The sequence below is a fragment of the Podarcis cretensis genome (assembly GCF_951804945.1).
Source record: "Podarcis cretensis genome assembly, chromosome: 6".
Classification (NCBI taxonomy): Eukaryota; Metazoa; Chordata; class Lepidosauria; order Squamata; family Lacertidae; genus Podarcis; species Podarcis cretensis.
The window spans coordinates 61,180,921-61,199,279 of record NC_137175.1 but is presented as its reverse complement, the minus strand read 5'-3'; the positions used below and the strand labels follow the sequence as shown (position 1 = coordinate 61,199,279).

At 44.6% G+C, this 18,359-nt stretch overlaps 2 protein-coding genes across 10 annotated transcripts in view; one reads left to right on the top strand and one right to left on the bottom strand.

Annotated features, from left to right (window-relative positions):
* Positions 1-3,018: 3,018 nt before the first annotated feature.
* LOC307219221 (uncharacterized protein) overlaps positions 3,019-18,359 on the bottom strand; it is a 55,451-nt gene continuing 40,110 nt past the window's right edge. For 7 of the 9 annotated variants that reach the window (XR_013840323.1, XR_013840325.1, XR_013840326.1 and 4 more), the window contains 2 exons: positions 7,626-10,541; positions 6,371-6,513 (listed from right to left, as the gene is read on the bottom strand). The gene's annotated coding sequence lies outside the window, so the exon portion shown is untranslated. Of the gene's footprint in view, positions 4,093-6,370; positions 6,514-7,625; positions 10,542-18,359 lie in introns of those variants that run through there. The other 2 variants (XR_013840324.1, XM_079982224.1) reach the window with 2 other exon arrangements.
* JUN (Jun proto-oncogene, AP-1 transcription factor subunit) lies at positions 12,211-15,650 on the top strand. The gene has a single exon (XM_079982223.1). The coding sequence runs from the start codon at positions 13,307-13,309 to the stop codon at positions 14,252-14,254; it is 948 nt and encodes a 315-aa protein (XP_079838349.1). The 5' UTR covers positions 12,211-13,306; the 3' UTR covers positions 14,255-15,650.

Sequence of the window (18,359 nt, the reverse complement as noted above, 5' to 3'; positions counted from 1 at the left end):
TTGCAGGGGAAATGGGTTATTGTCGGTCCTCACAAAGTAGAGGTAGTGATGGCTACCAACTTGGATGGCTTTAAAAGACAAATTCATGGAGGATAAGACTGTGAGGAGATACTAGCCACTATGGCTACTGAGAGCAGCAAGCCTCCAAATACCATTTACTGATCATGTCTGTTGCACTGAGGTTCTGCTTGCATCTTTCTCATAGGCATGTGGCTGGCCGATGTGCAAACGGGACCTTAGGGCTAGATGGGTCTTTGGCTTCATCCAGCTGGGCTCTTCTTATGCTCTGGTCATGTTTTTCAGAAGAGTCGTCTGTGTTGCAGGGGAAACAGTAACAACGAATTTGTTGCTCGCTTCATCAGAGGCATGGAATGACACCCTCAGCTGCAAGTACCGAGCAACGAGGTCAGACGAAAGTGAAATGTGACAATCCCAATGTATAGAAGGAATGTATGCAAAGAAAGCAGTGTTCCACCGCAGTTGTTATATTAATTCTGCATTAATAAGTTGAGTGTTTTTATCACCTTTCACTTCTTTAGAAAAGGGTTGCTATGCTTATTTTGCATGCATTCTAGTCCTAATTGAATTGTCACCATCTGTACTTTTTTACTTTTCATTTTCCCCTGATCACACTGCTTCCACACCCACGCACAAACACCACGGTCTATATACACCGACAACCAAGGATTACACTTCCTGCCTCATTCAGACAAAGTGGACACTAGACAATGAAAGTTTATGCCATAGTAAAGGTGCTTGTAAGGTGCTGCAAACCTTGCTCTTGCTTTACTGGTCATGGGCATTATTCCAATAAGTGTCTGCTACTGTCACTCTAACCAAAACTGCAGCGCCAGCCGTGTTTATGGGGGCAATTTTAGATTCTCCAGCATCTAGCTTAAAAACCCTGCAAAACTGGTTTGTCTAGAGACACAACAGCCTCTAGCCAAATAATGGAGCATGGCAACAATTCAGTTTCCAGCATGAACCTGTCGACACTGCTGCTCCCAGACACAACAATATTACAACAAGGAGCACAAAAGCAGGCCCTGACAACATCTGGTTCCCAGAAATTGTGTGTGTGTGTGTGTGTGTGTGTGTGTGTGTGTGTGTTTCTCCCCGAAGGCTAGAGGAGAGGGCTGAAATCTGTATACGGCTCTGTGGGGCAACAGTAAATAGCAAATATGGAGGCTCAGTCTCTTCATTGATTAAAGGTAAAGGGACCCCTGACCATTAGGTCCAGTCGTGACCGACTCTGTGGTTGCGGTGCTCATCTCGCTTTATTGGCCGAGGGAGCCGGCGTACAGCTTCTGGGTCATGTGGCCAGCATGACTAAGCTGCTTCTGGCAAACCAGAGCAGGACACGGAAATGCCGTTTACCTTCCCGCCGTAAGGTTATCTACTTGCACTTTGACGTGCTTTCGAACTGCTAGGTTGGCAGGAGATTAATAACCTACAAATCACCATTTCCAGCCCTAGAGCTCAGTGGCTGCCAGTCTAAGCTAACATACAAGGTTAACATTGTTTATTATTTTTAATAAGACTATCAAAATCTTTTGAGCAATGAGAGACACATGCTTCTTTCCCTCTTCATTTTATCCTCACTGTGACCCTGCAAGGTAGGCCTATTTGACAGTAACAGGACAAAGGTCACCTAGTAAGCTTCATGATTGACTGGAGGTTTGAACAGTAGCATCTACCAAAACTTGCTCAGTAGCATCCATCATCACACCTGCAGCCCACAAGGCAATTCTTGGTTACTTGCAATTGGCTTGTAGCTTAATTTAAATCAAGCTTCTATAAAACAAGGAAGCTGGTTGTAAGACTGACTTCAAGAAGGATGTTGTACCATGCAACAAGGGATACCACAAACTTGAACTTATAATCTGCATCAGCAAGGGCCTTAGCTTCAGTTCAGGAAGTATTTCCAGATAAATCGTTTAGGCTTGTGTCATCAAGCATCCCTATTAAAGCATCATATATACTTCCAAGATGATAGCTCAGTGGTTTCAAAGCATCAATGCGACTCTCTCCCAACATGTTTCAATCAATGGCTTAACAGTTATGCCTAAGTCTGATACATGGCCAGTGCAAAGAAATAATTATAGAACTGTTGAACCAAACTGAAGAAACCATTTGCTTCCAGACAACATTTAACAGGCATCATTGACTACCAAGTTTAAAAGGTGTGCATTACAGGGCACACTATTTTCTTTGCCTTTCATGTTACTTCCATTATCCTAACCTTGACCATGCAGGTTCTCAATTGGTAATCCCATTTGCTCAAGCCGTTCAAGAAGTTTGTGTTACTGACTGCATTCAGGATGGGAAAACTTTGGCCCTCCCTATGTTATTCAATGACAGTTCCCATCATCCCTGACCATTGGCCATGCTGGCAGGATCTAATAGGAGTTGGAATCCAGCATTTGGAGGTCCACAGGTTTATTTCCTGAGGCAGGGCTGGATTTAGATTTGATGAGGCCCTAAGCTACTGAAGGCAATAGGGCCCTTTATATGTCTAGCTGTCCTTTGTCAACAACAAATTGTTGCTGTTTTTTGTGTCGAATATATGCTATATGGTAATTTATGGACCTAATAGGTATCTAAAGCCATTTGTACATAAATAGGAGCCTACACAACACAAAACACTGTTGCTGTATGTAGGTTTTATTTTATTTGTTTTTTTATCTTATACTTTGGAAATGTACATCCAGTGGTTTTTTTCTTTAATTTTTTGCCCCCCCCCAAGAGCGCGGGGCCCTAAGCTATAGCTTGTTTAGTTATACGTAAATCTGGCACAGCCTGCAGGCTTCAACCATGGAACTGGCCTTGTGACTTCCTTGATGATGTCTACCTGAAAACAACTGGCAATAAACTGAACACCTGTGCCCTGGACATATATGCTGGATTGGCTGGCCAAACACCACCCCCACTCCATGCTTAATGTAAGGAATTAGGAAAAGAGAAAACAAAAACCGAACATGTCTTAAAATGGAACAAAGATGAGCCATGCTATTTCCCCCCAGACATTTACCCTTCTCTATGGTTTACCTAGCTTAGGCCAGCTTAAAGCTGAATTAAAGAAGCAATGAAGAGTGGCACCTTACAAATGATGCCCAGATATCTGAATGTTGTACTTTGTTCCTTTTTCAGAATGTTGTCTCCAAGTCACTGTCCTTAAAAATTAGACAGACCATTTTTGGGTGTCTCTTCTTGTACTGCTTAGTTCCACCTTAAATACAGGCAGAGATTTAGGCTGTATCCAGATGCGGAAAGGCAAGTGAAATGGCAATCGACTTCTCACATTATCAAGAGTATTATGCTTTTTCCTATAAGCTGGCTTGCACATAACACAAAGCCAAACCATGACTTAATGTGTTTACATTAAGTTTGAGGGCTCCTGGAAAAGATGGAGGTTCCTGCACTCCTCCCCAGAGTCTCCTGCTTCTAAGCCATGGTTTGGCTTAGCTTGTCTCCTCCATAAAGTTGTAAACTCAAGAACAAAACTTTGCTGCAGGTGGAGCAAAGGAAGAAGACAAACCTTGAGCCCAGGTTGAGCTAAGTCAAACCATGGTTTCACTGACACCAGCAGCAGGACCAGAGCAGGAGCAAAGCTGCCACAATGTCGTCTTTAGGTCAGCATCAGGGCTTTTTTTCAGGGGAAACTCAACAGAACGCAGTTCCAGAACCTCTCAGTTGAGTGTCATTGCTATTCCAAGATAAAGAGGGAGGCATTCATGGTGAGAAAAATAGCACTGCAAAAAGGGCTCCTTATGTACATCCCACTGTTTTTCCTGGATGGAATGCTTGAACTCTGATGGTGACTCTTACTTGCTTGAATGGAAGACAGGAGGGCTGTGTGAGTGAGTGTTGAGTGCTGTGCGCAGGTAAAGTATATGTTATATACTGAAGTTCTCACCCTGGGCCAGCAGGGGGATACTGTAGATAGTTTTCATTCAGGTCCACATATGCAAATAAGGAATTGAAAGTGACGTTCAGTGACTGGATAGTTACAGAAAGTGGTTACTGTTGCGTTGTAGTGGAGCTCTATATAAGCAGGCTGGCTGATATAGTTCAGTTCAGTTCTGTTCTGGCCTGTGAATAAACAAGAGCTGTTTGAAGAATCGCTGTGTCGTCTGATATGTTCACCCACAACTTAACAGTTTACATTCATTACTCCACTCACGTTTCCCTCTGCCCCTGCCCAACACTGTCATGTTGCCCTCAGAAGGTTGTGCAGCCCTCAGGTTTTGCCACCCCTACTTTAGACCACACCCGGACTTATAAATATTCCTGGTTAGTGAAATTACAATATACCCAAAGGGTAGGAAGAAATGTTATCTGCCATTTTCACAATCTTTTGTCGCCAGGTGTAGGACAGGCTACTGAAACTGTTTTGGCAGGTAACTATAATCCATGTGAGGTAATCCTGAGTGCCCACCTTGAGAACGTGCGTGCTTTTCAGTGTCCTTGTGTCAGCATCAGGTAACGAAGGTATAATCAAGAGATCAGCCAAGTGCAGCACATGATTATAGGTTTCCTGAAGAGCCAGCCAAGTGCAAGTAGGTGGAGAAACCCACTCTGCAGAGGCCCCACCACATTTCCAAGTGAACAATGGCTTTTAAACAATTATATGAGCCCACATTTGAACCTGAAGCTCAGGTGTCAAGCTTCATCTATGTGTGGAGGAGGTGGCAGGTTCAGTCACTGCTGGTTTTTCCAGAAAGAGCTGGGGAAACCCTCTATAGACCCAGCTGAACTAGATGACTGGGAGCAAGGTTAACTTCCTTTGTTCAGTGAAGTCAAAAGGTTCACAACAATGACAGACAGTTTTGCTTAGGAATCCCTCAGGCTGCAATCTACAACTGCATCCTCTGATCTCACAGTGATTTACTTCCTTCCCTGTTTTTGGCTAGGCACAGTGCTTCCTTCCTGGTTGTCAAGAGTCCTATTGCTCTGACAGCTGCTGCAACAGTATGAGGTGTCAATCTGGACAGGATGCCAAATTCTGTTGAAAAAAGGAATTTAAGCATTCGGGAATCTTTCTGGGCCGCTGGCTAACTAATCTGAAAACTGACAGGATCTTTCACTATTGAACTTTATCTGTTGGTAAACCAGATAAACTTAAAACTTTGCAAGAGGTAAAGCTGATTCTTCTCCATTAGGGAGCACACTAATAAATACAAAATAAAAATCACAATAATAAGACAGCATAATGATAAAATAACAGCCCCCCCCCCCACCGCTTTAACAAGCCTTATATGATTTAATGGCTAAAGACCAGGGTAAATAGGAATGTTTTTGCCTGGTGCCATTTTTTTGTTGATTATTATTGAATTTTACTGTGTCTGGTTTATTTAAACCAACAGTCTTACTGCAATTTTAATGGTATACTTTAATGCTTTTTATATGTTTGCTATTAATGTAAGTCACATTGGGAACACTATGGTCTTCACATACTTGGAAAATAATAATAATATTTATAAAATTATTATTATTATTATTATTTAACTTTTACTTTCCATCTTAAGTAGCATAGAAATTCTTTAGTTTGCTGCAACAGAAAGAAAAGCAAAAAAAAAAAAAAAAACCCAGCAGAAAACAAAACACTTGCTACACATAAATTCTCTTCTGCTTATACAGAATTATTAATGCATTATTATCCTTATATCCTGCCTTTCCTCCAAGGAGCTCCAGGTGGAGCACACACATCTCCCCCTCTGCATTTTACCCTCACCACAACCCTGTAAGGTAGGTTTGGCTGAGAGATGGCAGAAGCACACTTATTTCACTTCGTATACTAAAAATGGTATATGTGTATATTATGAAGGAATATATGTAGTTTTGGATGCTACCTTTTTATTTCTGTGCTCAGCATTATTAACTCTGTTTAGCTTTAAGCTGTTAAATCAGGGTAGCTTATTAGTATTGTCTTAGACAATGTTATATTGATTTTTTAAATACTTATTGATATTATGATTTATAATACATTTTTAGGATGGTTATATTTCTTGTTGTTACAAATAAAGAGGTGACGGTGGTTGTGTTCTCTACAGAAGGATGCACAGCTGCCCACTCACAAGCTTACTCAGACATGCAATTGGAGGCCGTCTGCAAAAGATTGAGTTTATGCTCCATTTCAATAAAAAGAATATTTTCTTTAGCATTTGGCAAAAACATACCTAAAGGAATAGATTAATCGTGTAGATTTTTATGGTGCTTTTAAAAAACTGAGTTGCATGGCAGCAGGCCACAATTTCTTGATATTTATGTCTTTAAATTTTACTTTCCTTGAACTACTTTTGTATTATAGCAGGCATAGGCAAACTCAGCCCTACAGCTGTTTGGGGACTACAATTCCCATCAACCCTGACCCCTGTTAGCTAGGGATGATGGGAGCTGTAGTCCCAAAACATCTGGAGGGCCAAGTTCGCCTATGCCTGCGTTATAGCAAAGGGAACAGAGGGGATCTGCTGAGTGGAAAGCTGAGATTTCCAAGACTTTCCAAAGCCAACACTGCCTGATATTTCATAGAATCATAGAATCATAGAGTTGGAAGAGACCACAAGGGCCATCGAGTCCAATCCCCTGCCAAGCAGGAAACACTATCAGAGCACTCCTGACATATGGTTGTCAAGCCTCTGCTTAAAGACCTCCAAAGAAGGAGACTCCACCACACTCCTTGGCAGCAAATTCCACTGTCGAACAGCTCTTACTGTCAGGAAGTTCTTCCTAATGTTTAGGTGGAATCTTCTTTCTTGTAGTTTGGAACCATTGCTCCGTGTCCGCTTCTCTGGAGCAGCAGAAAACAACCTTTCTCCCTCCTCTATGTGACATCCTTTTATATATTTGAACATGGTTATCATATCACCCCTTAACCTCCTCTTCTCCAGGCTAAACATGCCCAGCTCCCTTAGCCATTTCTCATAAGGCATCGTTTCCAGGCCTTTGACCATTTTGGTTGCCCTCCTCTGGACACGTTCCAGTTTGTCAGTGTCCTTCTTGAACTGTGGTGCCCAGAACTGGACACAGTACTCCAGGTGAGGTCTGACCAGAGCAGAATACAGTGGCACTATTACTTCCCTTGATCTAGATGCTATACTCCTATTGATGTAGCCCAGAATTGCATTGGGTTTTTTAGCTGCCGCGTCACACTGTTGGCTCATGTCAAGTTTGTGGTCAACCAAGACTCCTAGATCCTTTTCACATGTACTGCTCTCAAGCCAGGTGTCACCCATCTTGTATTTGTGCCTCTCATTTTTTTTGCCCAAGTGCAATACTTTACATTTCTCCCTGTTAAAATTCATCTTGTTTGTTTTGGCCCAGTTCTCTAATCTGTCAAGGTTGTTTTGAAGTGTGATCCTGTCCTCTGGGGTGTTAGCCACCCCTCCCAGTTTGGTGTCATCTGCAAATTTGATCAGGATGCCCTTGAGTCCACCATCCAAGTCGTTGATAAAGATGTTGAATAAGACCGGGCCCAAGACGGAACCCTGTGGCACCCCACTAGTCACTCTTCTCCAGGATGAAGAGGAACCATTGATGAGCACCCTTTGGGTTCGGTCAGTCAGCCAGTTACAAATCCACTGAGTGGTAGCATAGTCAAGTCCGCATTTTACCAGCTTCTTTACAAGAATATCATTTCAGAACACGATAGCCTTGTACATGACTGCATGCCATATTAGCACATGATCCCATTCATGCCCCACATCCCATTTTTCAACTTTTGCATGGAAGTAACACCCTTTGATATGCCGAAACAATAGCACAATAATATCAGGTGTGGAGTTGCAACAGAGCCAATTGCCTCATGGTGCTCTGTGGTCCTGGTATTGGGTCAACACTGTTTCATTGAATGCCTTTCTTCAGCTAGATATTGAAGGGGTGATGATGTGCAAAATCCACAGGTAGGAGATATGTGGGTACAGAAGGGGCATGATGGAATAGGCCTAAGGGCAGGACTCCTATATGCCCTCCTTAAGAGCCACTGCAGAAGAAGCCATGTTGGCCCAAACCTACATGTCTTAAACAGGATAGTACGGATTAGCAGGTCTGCGCCCATATGATGATTGATAGTATTACACCTTAATTGGACATGAATTACTTGGCAGTGTTACCTTTTGCCTACTATAGATTGTCACAGTAGCATGCAAGAGACCAGTACTTTCAACTGACCACATAGCTTCCAAATAATTAAGAGCACAATTAATGGTCTGAAATTTCATCTGCCAAAGGTACAGGCCTACATCTTGTCCTCAGAAGACTTGGAATGACCTGCTTTGGTCACACAGTCAACCCTTAAACTTCACATTTGTATATGAGAGAGGAAATCTCTGTCTCTGTTACATTAAGTGCTTACAAAAGGGAAGCAGTGGGTGGTGAATAAATGGATAGCTTACTCCTGAGGTCTAACAAGCCCAGCAGATACCATTTCATTGATGGCAGCATTGTACTGTTAGAAACTGAAGGATCAGTAACCACTTCTACGTAGTTTGAATCTTAATGTTAATGACGAAGCTGGGGGATGGAAAAAACAACAAATTCATAAAGTTGACGTAACAGAACTTGCAGATGGAGCAAGAAAGTGAACTAATTGCTAGAACAATTGGGCAATTGACTGAGAAAGAGCCTATCCAGGCCTTCGCCCAGGTAGACATCCTGAAAAAGTCCAGGTCGCTTTACTCCTGTTCTGTTTCCCATCCACCAAGCCTCCAAGGCAGCTGCTGAGAAAGAACAGCTCTCTTCCTTGTAAGCATGGCTGTGTGGGTTGCCTGCTGAGAAGACAGCAGTCAGAATGCTGTACTTGCACCTCACATCACTGCTAGGCCCAAGCATGGGCATAACCAGGATTTAAGGGGCGGGGGCAGAACCAAGTTAACAAACTTACTAATTATGTCACACGTAAGTATTTTTATTTACTTGCTTGATTTGGGAGGTAGGAGCAGCTTCACCCCCCCCCTTGCGATACCCATGGGCCCAGGCTAACCATACCATTTCGAAAGGTTTGCAAAGTTGAACTTTTGACTCTTCCTTTACCATTTCCTCCAGTTCCACAGGCTTGGGACTGTATCCCACAGAACATAAACTTCCAAAAGAAATACTTGCATGTTTGGGGGTAGATGCCTTCAAATGCAAACTAGTCTTTCAAACCTGAGATTTTCTGCCAAACAAATGATGTGTCCTGATGCTTTTATTATAATACTGGGGTTGTTGTTGTATACCACCTTATTTTTTGTATGAAACTGATTTATAAATGTATCCCACTGTAAATGGTTTGCTTTGAGAGCCATTGTTATCTGTGATTGTTGCTGTCATGTTATCGTGGAGGAGCCAAAGGATGTTCACAAATTTATCTGGGCAGCCAAATCTTAGAAGAACAGTCCACAGGGCATTACAGTTTACAGTGTTGAAGGCCTTAGGTCAATAAACACCATAGACAGGGGTTGGTTTTGGTCTCTGCATTTTTCTTGAAGCTGTCAAGCGGTGAAAATCATGTCCACTGTCTCACTAGAAGGTCAAAAACCATTTGGGGTTTCAGGATTGAATCTGGGCCCTTCTGCTTACAATGCAGTTGCTCTACCACAGAGCTATGGCACTTTGCGCACCTATGCACACTTCTAGGAGAGTAAACCCCACTGAACACAGTGGAACTTCTTTGCAAGTAAAGATGGATAGGATTGTGCTGTGTTGTTATGAACAGCTCCATCCAAGCTGAAGGTAGACTCTGTTTCAGAAATGGGCACTAGTTGCAGATCCTGATTAGTAGGATCTCTTCCAAGCTAAAATGAAAACATTTTCATTTCTCATGGTTACAGAGAAGTTTCTTAACAATAATGTGCCACTTAAGCTTTCCAAAACATCAGCTATGAAATAAAGAAGCCTCAAGAATCCAAATCCTATGCACCTTTGCCTAAAAGCTCCTTTGATGCTGATGTAGCTTATGCATAAATTAAGCATCTGTTGGACTGTGAGTACAATCCTATGAATATTTCCTCTGAAGTAAGTGCCACTGCATTTCTTTATTAATATTGTTCAAATGCCACCCAACAACCATGTTATGTGTGCTGTTCATAAACCAAACACTAAAGTACAACAATAAATTACAGCACCACACAATAAAACCAGTAAACAAACCCCAGCATTAAAAATTCAGCATCTGAGTCAAACACCACAGAGAAATAATCAGAGCCAATTAACCTATAAAAGCAATCTAAAGTTCATCGGAGTCAAAAATTCACAATTTAAAAGCAGGGAAATGGGGAAAGCTGTTCAACAGGACTTGCACCCAAGTAAATGTGTTTGGAGTTGCCTCTGGAGCTTATCGTGGGTTTTGCTTTTGCTTTGTTAACATCTCCGTCATTCTTCGGCTGCTTGCAGAGTATTGAGATTTAAGGCAGCTTCTGACCCTGGGATAGAAAGGGTTAAGCTATGTGGCTCGGTAGCCAAAACTGGCCAGGTGAAGTCACCTTTCATGCGCTGTCACGACTGTGTTGAAGCCGACGCTTCTCTTCCCGCTGTCCCCAGCATTTGAAACTAAGCACACCGATCTGAACCAAAGAGGGAGAAAAATAAAGGAGTGAAGGAAAAACTAGCAGGGATCGCGCAGACAAAGTGTTAACAAGTTCTTGGCGGGAGCTGGCCAAAACATGACGATTTTTGAACGTACAGGTAGCGGGGCGGAATTGCAAACAAGCCGGAGATTTTTAAGATCTCTCGCAAAGGTCTATTGCACCAGTGGGCTACGAAGGAAGCCTTTTCGGCTGCACGCGAGTTTTCCTTTTTAAAAATAATGTCACTGATTCAAAAACAAACACACACACAGACAGACCAAACCCTCCCCTCCCCGCCTTGAAGGAGACTATCGCGCTCCGGGAGGATCGTAAAGCGGCAAAGCAGACGGCCCGGCGCAGGCACAGCTCTGCCCAAAGTGCCCACACCCCATCCCGGGAAGATACCCTTCGGGGCAGCGGCGGCAGGTGTGTTAAGGAAACGAGGTTTTGAGCCCCCTGCCCCCGATCTCCTCCAGCCTAATGTGCGGGCTCAGAAGCAAGAGGCAGCGAGTTCCACGGGACTGCCCCTCTCTCCAGCCGGTGAGCGTAGGACATCCCGATCCCGGCGCAAGCTTCCTTGGAAGGAAGCCGGCGCCAGCGGGATGCACTTCCAAATAAGTAGGCAGCCTCTCTCGCCCCCTCCCTCTTGTCCCCTGCCTGGAAGCTCTTAGGCTGCTGGGGAAGGACGCCGGAGGGTGGGGGGGAGAGCCCGGCGAGGCGGAGGAAGGAAAATCACGTGAGAGTCAGCCCATCGCACCTCCTCCCCCGGATCCATGTGCCGTGAAACAGCAGCAGCCCCGGAATCCTCCTTAAAGGACGCGATTGCCGGGCATGGCAGAGGCGGGAGGGATTTCTCAGAAAGCTACTTAGGACAGGACTGAAATCCCATTTAGCCAAGTCCAGTGAAATCAGGTGGCATCAAGCCTGGGACAAACTGCCCCTATTTCCCGCGGAAAGAGATAATCAATTAATTAATATTTTTTAAAATTTCCTCCCCATTACTCTGCATAAAGTTACCCCTTTGGAACTCTACGCTTGATAATGAAAATGATGGATTAAATTAATAATATATATATTTTAAATTTCCTCCCCAGCACTCTGCGCAGTTACCTCTTTGGAACTCGTGTGCTTGGTGATGAAAATGATGGATTACAGTATTATTATTTCTACCCCATTACCTTTTGCCTAAAGTTGTCCCACCCCTTCTATTTCCCACTTGGTATCACCAGCGCCCCCTACTCTCACATTTCGTACTTGGTATCTCCAGCCGCGTCCGCCCCCCCCCCCCCCCCGGTGATCCGCGCGCGCGTATCTATCCCTGCCCGGTTCTTCCAACCCGGCCAGAGCTCTTAAGCGGGTAACCAGATATTCAAAAACAATACGTCAGCCCACAATGCCCTGCACCGGAGCCCAGGCATTACCTCATCCCACAATGCCCCGCGAACCAAAGAAGGGAAGGGAAAAAAAGAAAGAGGGCTGGGAAGCTTCTGAAGGGGGTGGGGTGGCCATGGAGATGGGCTGCTCTGCAACAGGCTGGGCCCGGCCGCCCTCCCTCCCCCTCCCCGCGTGAGAGGCGGCTGCAGCCAATGGGAAGGCCCCGGGGTGACATCATGGGCTATTTTTAGTGGGTTACTGCTCGCTGATAAGTGTTGGGCTCCACGCTGGGAAAGAGCTCAGAGTGGGGCTGAGTGCGCGGCAGAGGAGGAGGAGGAGGCGGCGGCGGCTTAAAGCGGCAGCGCGCCCAGCAAAGCGGCACCGGGAAAGACACCCGCGAAAGCGGCAGCGCCAGCAGAGACCGGGCCGGTTGGCGACGCGGAGCGCTCGAGAGACCCTCCCGTTGCTCCCCAAGGGAAGGGCGAGCGGACAGAGCCTCGCTTGGGCTGCGCGGCTGGGATCGCCTGGCTGGGATCTTGCCCGGGCGTGTTTGGTCGGCCGCCGCCGCCACCGCCAGCGGAGCGACAGGTTTCCGGAGCCTGGGTCCCCGGAGGAGAGCCGGTCGCGCGGAGTCCGGGGACGCAACTTCTCGCCGCAACTTGTGGATCGGAGCCCGAAGTGAGGAGCGACCGAAGTTGCAGCAACTCCCCCCCCCCCCCGCACTGAAAAAGAAAACTCTTCGTTCGGGGCGAGTCAGTGACTGAGAGCCACTCCGGTGTTGGTGGGGAAGAGAAACTGGAAAAGCGGAGAGGACGCGAAACAAGTGTGTTTGAAAACTCGCGAACACTCCGGCGCAGCATAGGACCCTCCCACGAGGAGGAGGGAGCCATCGAGGAGTCGCGGGGGGGAAAGGAGGACTTTTCCAAAGTTGTGGGACTCGCGAACCTTCATCCCCCCCCCCCTCCAATTCGGAGCGATAAGAAGCCACGTTTTAACTCCTGGGATTCCTTGGCCGGGAGTGGGAGTTCCGCACTTCGATAAAGAACTTTATTCCTCTCTTTTTGGGCGAGTTGTTTTTCTGGAGCTCCGCACTCTTGATGATTGCGCTGAACCTTGTTCTTAGCTGAGGAAGCCTCCGCTTGTCAAATCCAGACCTCCTTTTTGGAGTTTGGGGGCGGAAAACGGGGACAAGCGAGCCAATGACTTGTGGCAAAAAAGCCAGACTTTAATTCATCACCTCTCTGTGTTCTTCTCCTCTCGGAAAAGCTGTTTGAAAAGTTTTTTTTTAGAGGGGGGAAAGGGTGGTGTACGCTTTGGCACAGCTTCCTCTCCTTGTTTGTTTGTTTGTTTGTTTGTCCTAAGTAGGACCAACTTGTGGACTGTATTCTATGACTGCAAAGATGGAACCTACATTCTACGATGATGCCATCAATGCGACGTTTGTGCAGCCAGAGAGTGGTACTTACGGATATAATAACCCCAAGGTGCTGAAGCAGAACATGACTCTCAACCTGGCTGACCCTTCCAGTAACCTGAAGCCCCACCTGAGGAACAAGAATGCTGATATCCTGACTTCCCCAGATGTGGGCCTTCTCAAGCTGGCCTCTCCTGAACTGGAAAGGCTGATCATCCAGTCTGGCAACGGGCTGATCACCACAACGCCGACCCCAACCCAGTTCCTCTGCCCAAAAAATGTCACCGACGAGCAAGAAGGGTTTGCCGAAGGGTTTGTCAGGGCGCTGGCGGAGCTGCACAACCAGAACACCATGCCCCCCAGCGTCACCTCCGCTGCCCAGCCTTCAAACACTGGCATGACCCCCGTCTCTTCCATGGCTGGAAACAACAGCTTCAGTGCCAACTTGCACAGTGAGCCTCCGGTCTACGCCAACCTCAGCAACTTCAACCCCAACGCACTCAACACCGCGCCGAGCTACAATGCCAGCAGCTTGAGCTACCCTCCGCAACATCACCTGAACCCCCAGATGCCTGTGCAGCATCCTCGGCTTCAGGCTCTGAAAGAAGAGCCTCAGACTGTCCCAGAAATGCCCGGGGAGACTCCTCCCCTGTCGCCCATCGACATGGAATCCCAGGAGAGGATCAAGGCTGAGAGGAAGCGCATGAGAAACCGAATTGCGGCCTCCAAGTGCCGGAAAAGGAAGTTGGAGCGCATTGCCAGGTTGGAGGAAAAAGTCAAAACTTTGAAAGCCCAGAACTCGGAGCTGGCATCCACTGCCAATATGCTGCGAGAGCAGGTTGCACAGCTGAAGCAGAAGGTCATGAATCACGTCAACAGTGGGTGCCAGCTAATGCTCACACAGCAGTTGCAAACTTTTTGAAGAGACTGGAAAGTAACTTGTGTGATGGGGCAAAACTAAGCAAAAAAAGAAGGAAGTTGGGAGGTGGAAAGCTTCACTTGGGGGGCGGGCGGGAAGAATAGGCTGAAAGGCATTGATTCCGGAGAGTGCCCCCCTCTTCCCCCAAAGCATGCGTGGAGAGAGACTGGTGTGCCTTTTGGTTTGAGGTGGTGGCAAACCAGTTGACAGTCCAGCTCCGCAAGAGGGCTGTTCTATTCAGACGAGGCATGAAGAAGCCTTGTGTTACCTTTTTCTTTTAACATTGACCAAGACCTGCATGGACCTAACATTCAACGATCATTCAGTATTAAAGGTTAAACTGCAGTAGACACTGTAGATTTGCTTTCTATAGTACTCCTTAAATAAAAATAAAAATGGGGAGGGAGTTTGTGGGAGGCTAACAACAGAAGCTGAACTATACTGCCTGCCTTCAAGTCGAGTTGTGTATGTACATATATATTTTTTATTTTATGACAGCTGATTAATGTCAATAAAACTACTTCATGACTTTGTAAGTTATTTTTATGTTCATTTGGGTTCTGCCCAGTATTGTTTGTAAATAAGAGATTTTTTTTAGCAACCTTTGAGTTTTTTCCATTTGTAATAAAGTATATAATTTTTTTAATTTTTTTTTGTTGTTGTTCTGAACAAGAAATGCATAAAGGGTTGGTATGTTTTCTTAAAAAAAACAATAATAAGTCACCCACTTTCTTTGATTAGTACCATTAAGACAGGCATATACAGAATGAACTTGTGGTTAGATGTTAAACTATTGTTAACTAGTGCTGTAAAGGGGGGAGGGGAAGCCCAACACTTCTGTAACAGTGCAAACCTGCCCATGCCTACTCAGAAGTAAGTCCCATTGAGTCCAGTGGGACTTGTTCTCAGAGCTATATCCATAACAGGATTGCAGCTTTAGCAACAACAAAAATATCTTTTGGCATTCCTGATTTTAAGGTGCCATAAGACTGTTTCTTCTATCCTCTATTAACTGGAGGGCACATAAATGACCCCCTGTGCTGGAAAGAAACATAGATCCTGCCTGTCTGATCAATTGAACTTGCAGTCTGTATGGTCTACAAGGAACTAGTGACATAGTTTTAAAAACTAACTGAAGTAAAATGGGATGGGCAAGAGTAGAGTTCTGTTGCATCCACTGCTCTGCACCGTGAGTTATCAAATGTAACTGGTCATTCCCAATTTATGTGTCCAAGTTAAGCAAATATTCTTTGCCTGAAGACAAGGAAAAGTTTTCAAAAAGGGAACGTTCATCTGGCAATTTGTCACCTTCATGTTTTTGTTATCTAAAAGAGTCTCTGTTCATGAGTATTTATTGCTATGCCTGTTGTCCAATAAAGTCATTCTATTACTCTTTCAACAGATTTGAATTCCTTTTCCCGCTTATGACTTTGTTTCACCAGAAAGGGGGGGTGGGGATGCAACTTAAACTGGTTGGTGTGTTTTGAAACTTGAGCCATAAAATGCACTTGCATTTTGGGCAGAAAGACATTAAGATTATTGCTCTTTAGTTTTTCAATAGAAGATCTTCATATGCAGCAAAAAGAGGACTAATGTGATCCTCAGTCTGCTGAAATGAATGACTTACTTTTGAACATATATGCCTAAGAATGTATCTTAAGGTTGCTATCCTATGATCGAACTGCGTTTTAACTTAGTGGGATTTACTTCTGAGTGAACACATTTAGGTCAGGCTGCACGTCCCAGTTGTATCTCCGGGGAATACAAAGAACAGTGTCCTCTAGCTAGGTTTATTTGGAAGCAAGTCCCACCCAAGTTGCAGTCCTATGGAAACTTGCTAGAGAGCAAGGGTTTTCAAACTTGGAGCTTGTTTCTAAGTAAACATGTTTAGGTACATGAAGTCTGTTCAACAAGACACTTGAGTGATGCACAGGTTCAGTGTAATTCTAAAGACATTTATTTGGAAGGCAGTCCCATTTATTACAATGGGGCATCCTATGTAGTAAACATGGGATTGTAATCTTAAAATGCACCTTTATGCACAATTACTTAATAGTACCATTAAATGTGATAGGACTTCTCCAAGTAACCATAAGATTGGGCTGTCAAAAATATTTAGCTGAGACCAAGTGTTATTGCATTTTTTGGGACTTAGAAAACTCAAAAGGCAAAATGTTTTCTTAGGTTCTTCAGATTTGCAAGAGAACCTTTACCTCGGCTGAGGAGAACATCCCTTGCATGCAATAGGTCCTGTATTAAATCTCAGCATAAGCCTAGTGAACAAGATCTCTTGTCTGAAAGGCAGTTTCCTATATTCCTAACTTTCCTCAATACTGATCTGTGTAACTTACACTTTCAAAATTCTAAAGCTATTTTTGAATTCAATTACTTTTGATCTTATTAACCCCCCACCCCTCTTTAAAACTCAAGACATTAGCAGGTAAGAGGTAAGAGGTATTGGTCCATTAAAACATAATTCCAGCAGTGCCAGAGACTGAGTCTTGGGAGTTAACCAATTCTTGACTACTGAAGAAAAGAAGCAGGTTATGTCTGTCTGATGAATGGAACCAACCAGGCCTGTATTAGAGTTGCAACCTTTTTTTGTTTTTTAGAAGGTGGGGACAAGATTTGTTTGATTTTACTTCCTGACAAACAGAAGTTCAATGGGTGTAACTCTTTCTTGAAAGTAGGAATATATCCTTGCCTGTCCATCAGCTGTTCAATGTATAGAAGGTCCTTAAGAACAAAAGGGGACAGCTCTAGCTGAAACAATATGGCCTGCAAAAATCGAAATTATCTTCTTTAAAAAGTTTCCTCAATGAATCACAACTCGCAAGGGGTTCACTTAGAAATAAATGATGTTTACCTCAAACCTACTAGTGGGATAGGAGAGCTGGAAAAAAAACCAACACCTGGCAACCAATGCACCTCTTTGGTTTCAGATAGTACATCGGTGGACAAGTCTAAAAAGCCCGGGATGCAAGTTTTCATGGCCTTATAGTGGCTATGATGGCTTATTTACCAGAAGTAATGTATTTAGCGTTAACTCTGGATGTGTATATTCGATTCTGACCAAACTAAGCCTCTTAGAGCAAAACATACACCAGGAGGCTTAGTTTGGTCAGGATCAAGTTTACACTTCCAGAGTTAATGCTAAAGACATTACTTCTGGTAAATGAGCCATCATAGCCACTAGAAGGCCATGAAAACTTGTGTCCCAGGCTTTTTAGACTCTACCCATGTACTATCTGAAACCCAAGGAGTGCATTGGTTGCCAGATGTAAAATCTATTCACATTATTTTCAGCTCTCTAACCCCACTATAAGGACACAGGTGGCGCTGTGGTCTAAAACACAGAGTCTAGGGCTTGCTGATCAGAAGGTCGGTGGTTCAAATCCCCATGAAGGGGTGAGCTCCCGTTGCTCGGTCCCTGCTCCTGCCAACCTAGCAGTTCAAAAGCATGTCAAAGTGCAAGTAGATCAACAGGTACCACTCTGGCGGGAAGGTAAACGGCGTTTCCATGTGCTGCTCTGGTTCGCCAGAAGCTGCTTAGTCATGCTGGTCACACGACCCAGAAAGCTATCTGCGGACAAACGGCGGCTCCCTCAGCCAGTAAAGCGAGATGAGCGCCACAACCCCAGGGTCATCCACAACTGGACCTAACAGTCAGGGGTCCCTTTACCTTTATCCCCACTATAATTCTGTAATGCCTTCAGCATTGGGATGAGGGGGAGAGCAAATCAACTTTGTTATATCATATAGGCTTCGCCCGATGGATTTCTGCCTGTTGTGCAACAGCTAGAAAAGAAGCTTGCTGTCAAAGTTCTGAAGAGTTCGAAGCAATTTTCCTTCTACTCTTAGGAACCCAGTGCCCCTAAGTGGCATAATGAAGCAATAATGTTTTGGGGTGGGTGGGTTTGATCTTGTTCAGATTCTATATTCTGCCATCCTTGCATGAAATAGAATATATTAATAGTGGATACAGACTTTGCCTTTCTGTTTCCAACTCGTACATACTGGCAGGTATAATGTTGGGGCGTATTATTTGCTTACTGCTAAGTAGATGTATACGTTTGTATCAATAGTTACCAAACAAAGAGTTACTGGG

Bases quoted from the DNA above. Each gene is read 5' to 3' on its own strand.
- JUN (XM_079982223.1), top strand. From the start codon at position 13,307: ATGACTGCAAAGATGGAACCTACATTCTACGATGATGCCATCAATGCG.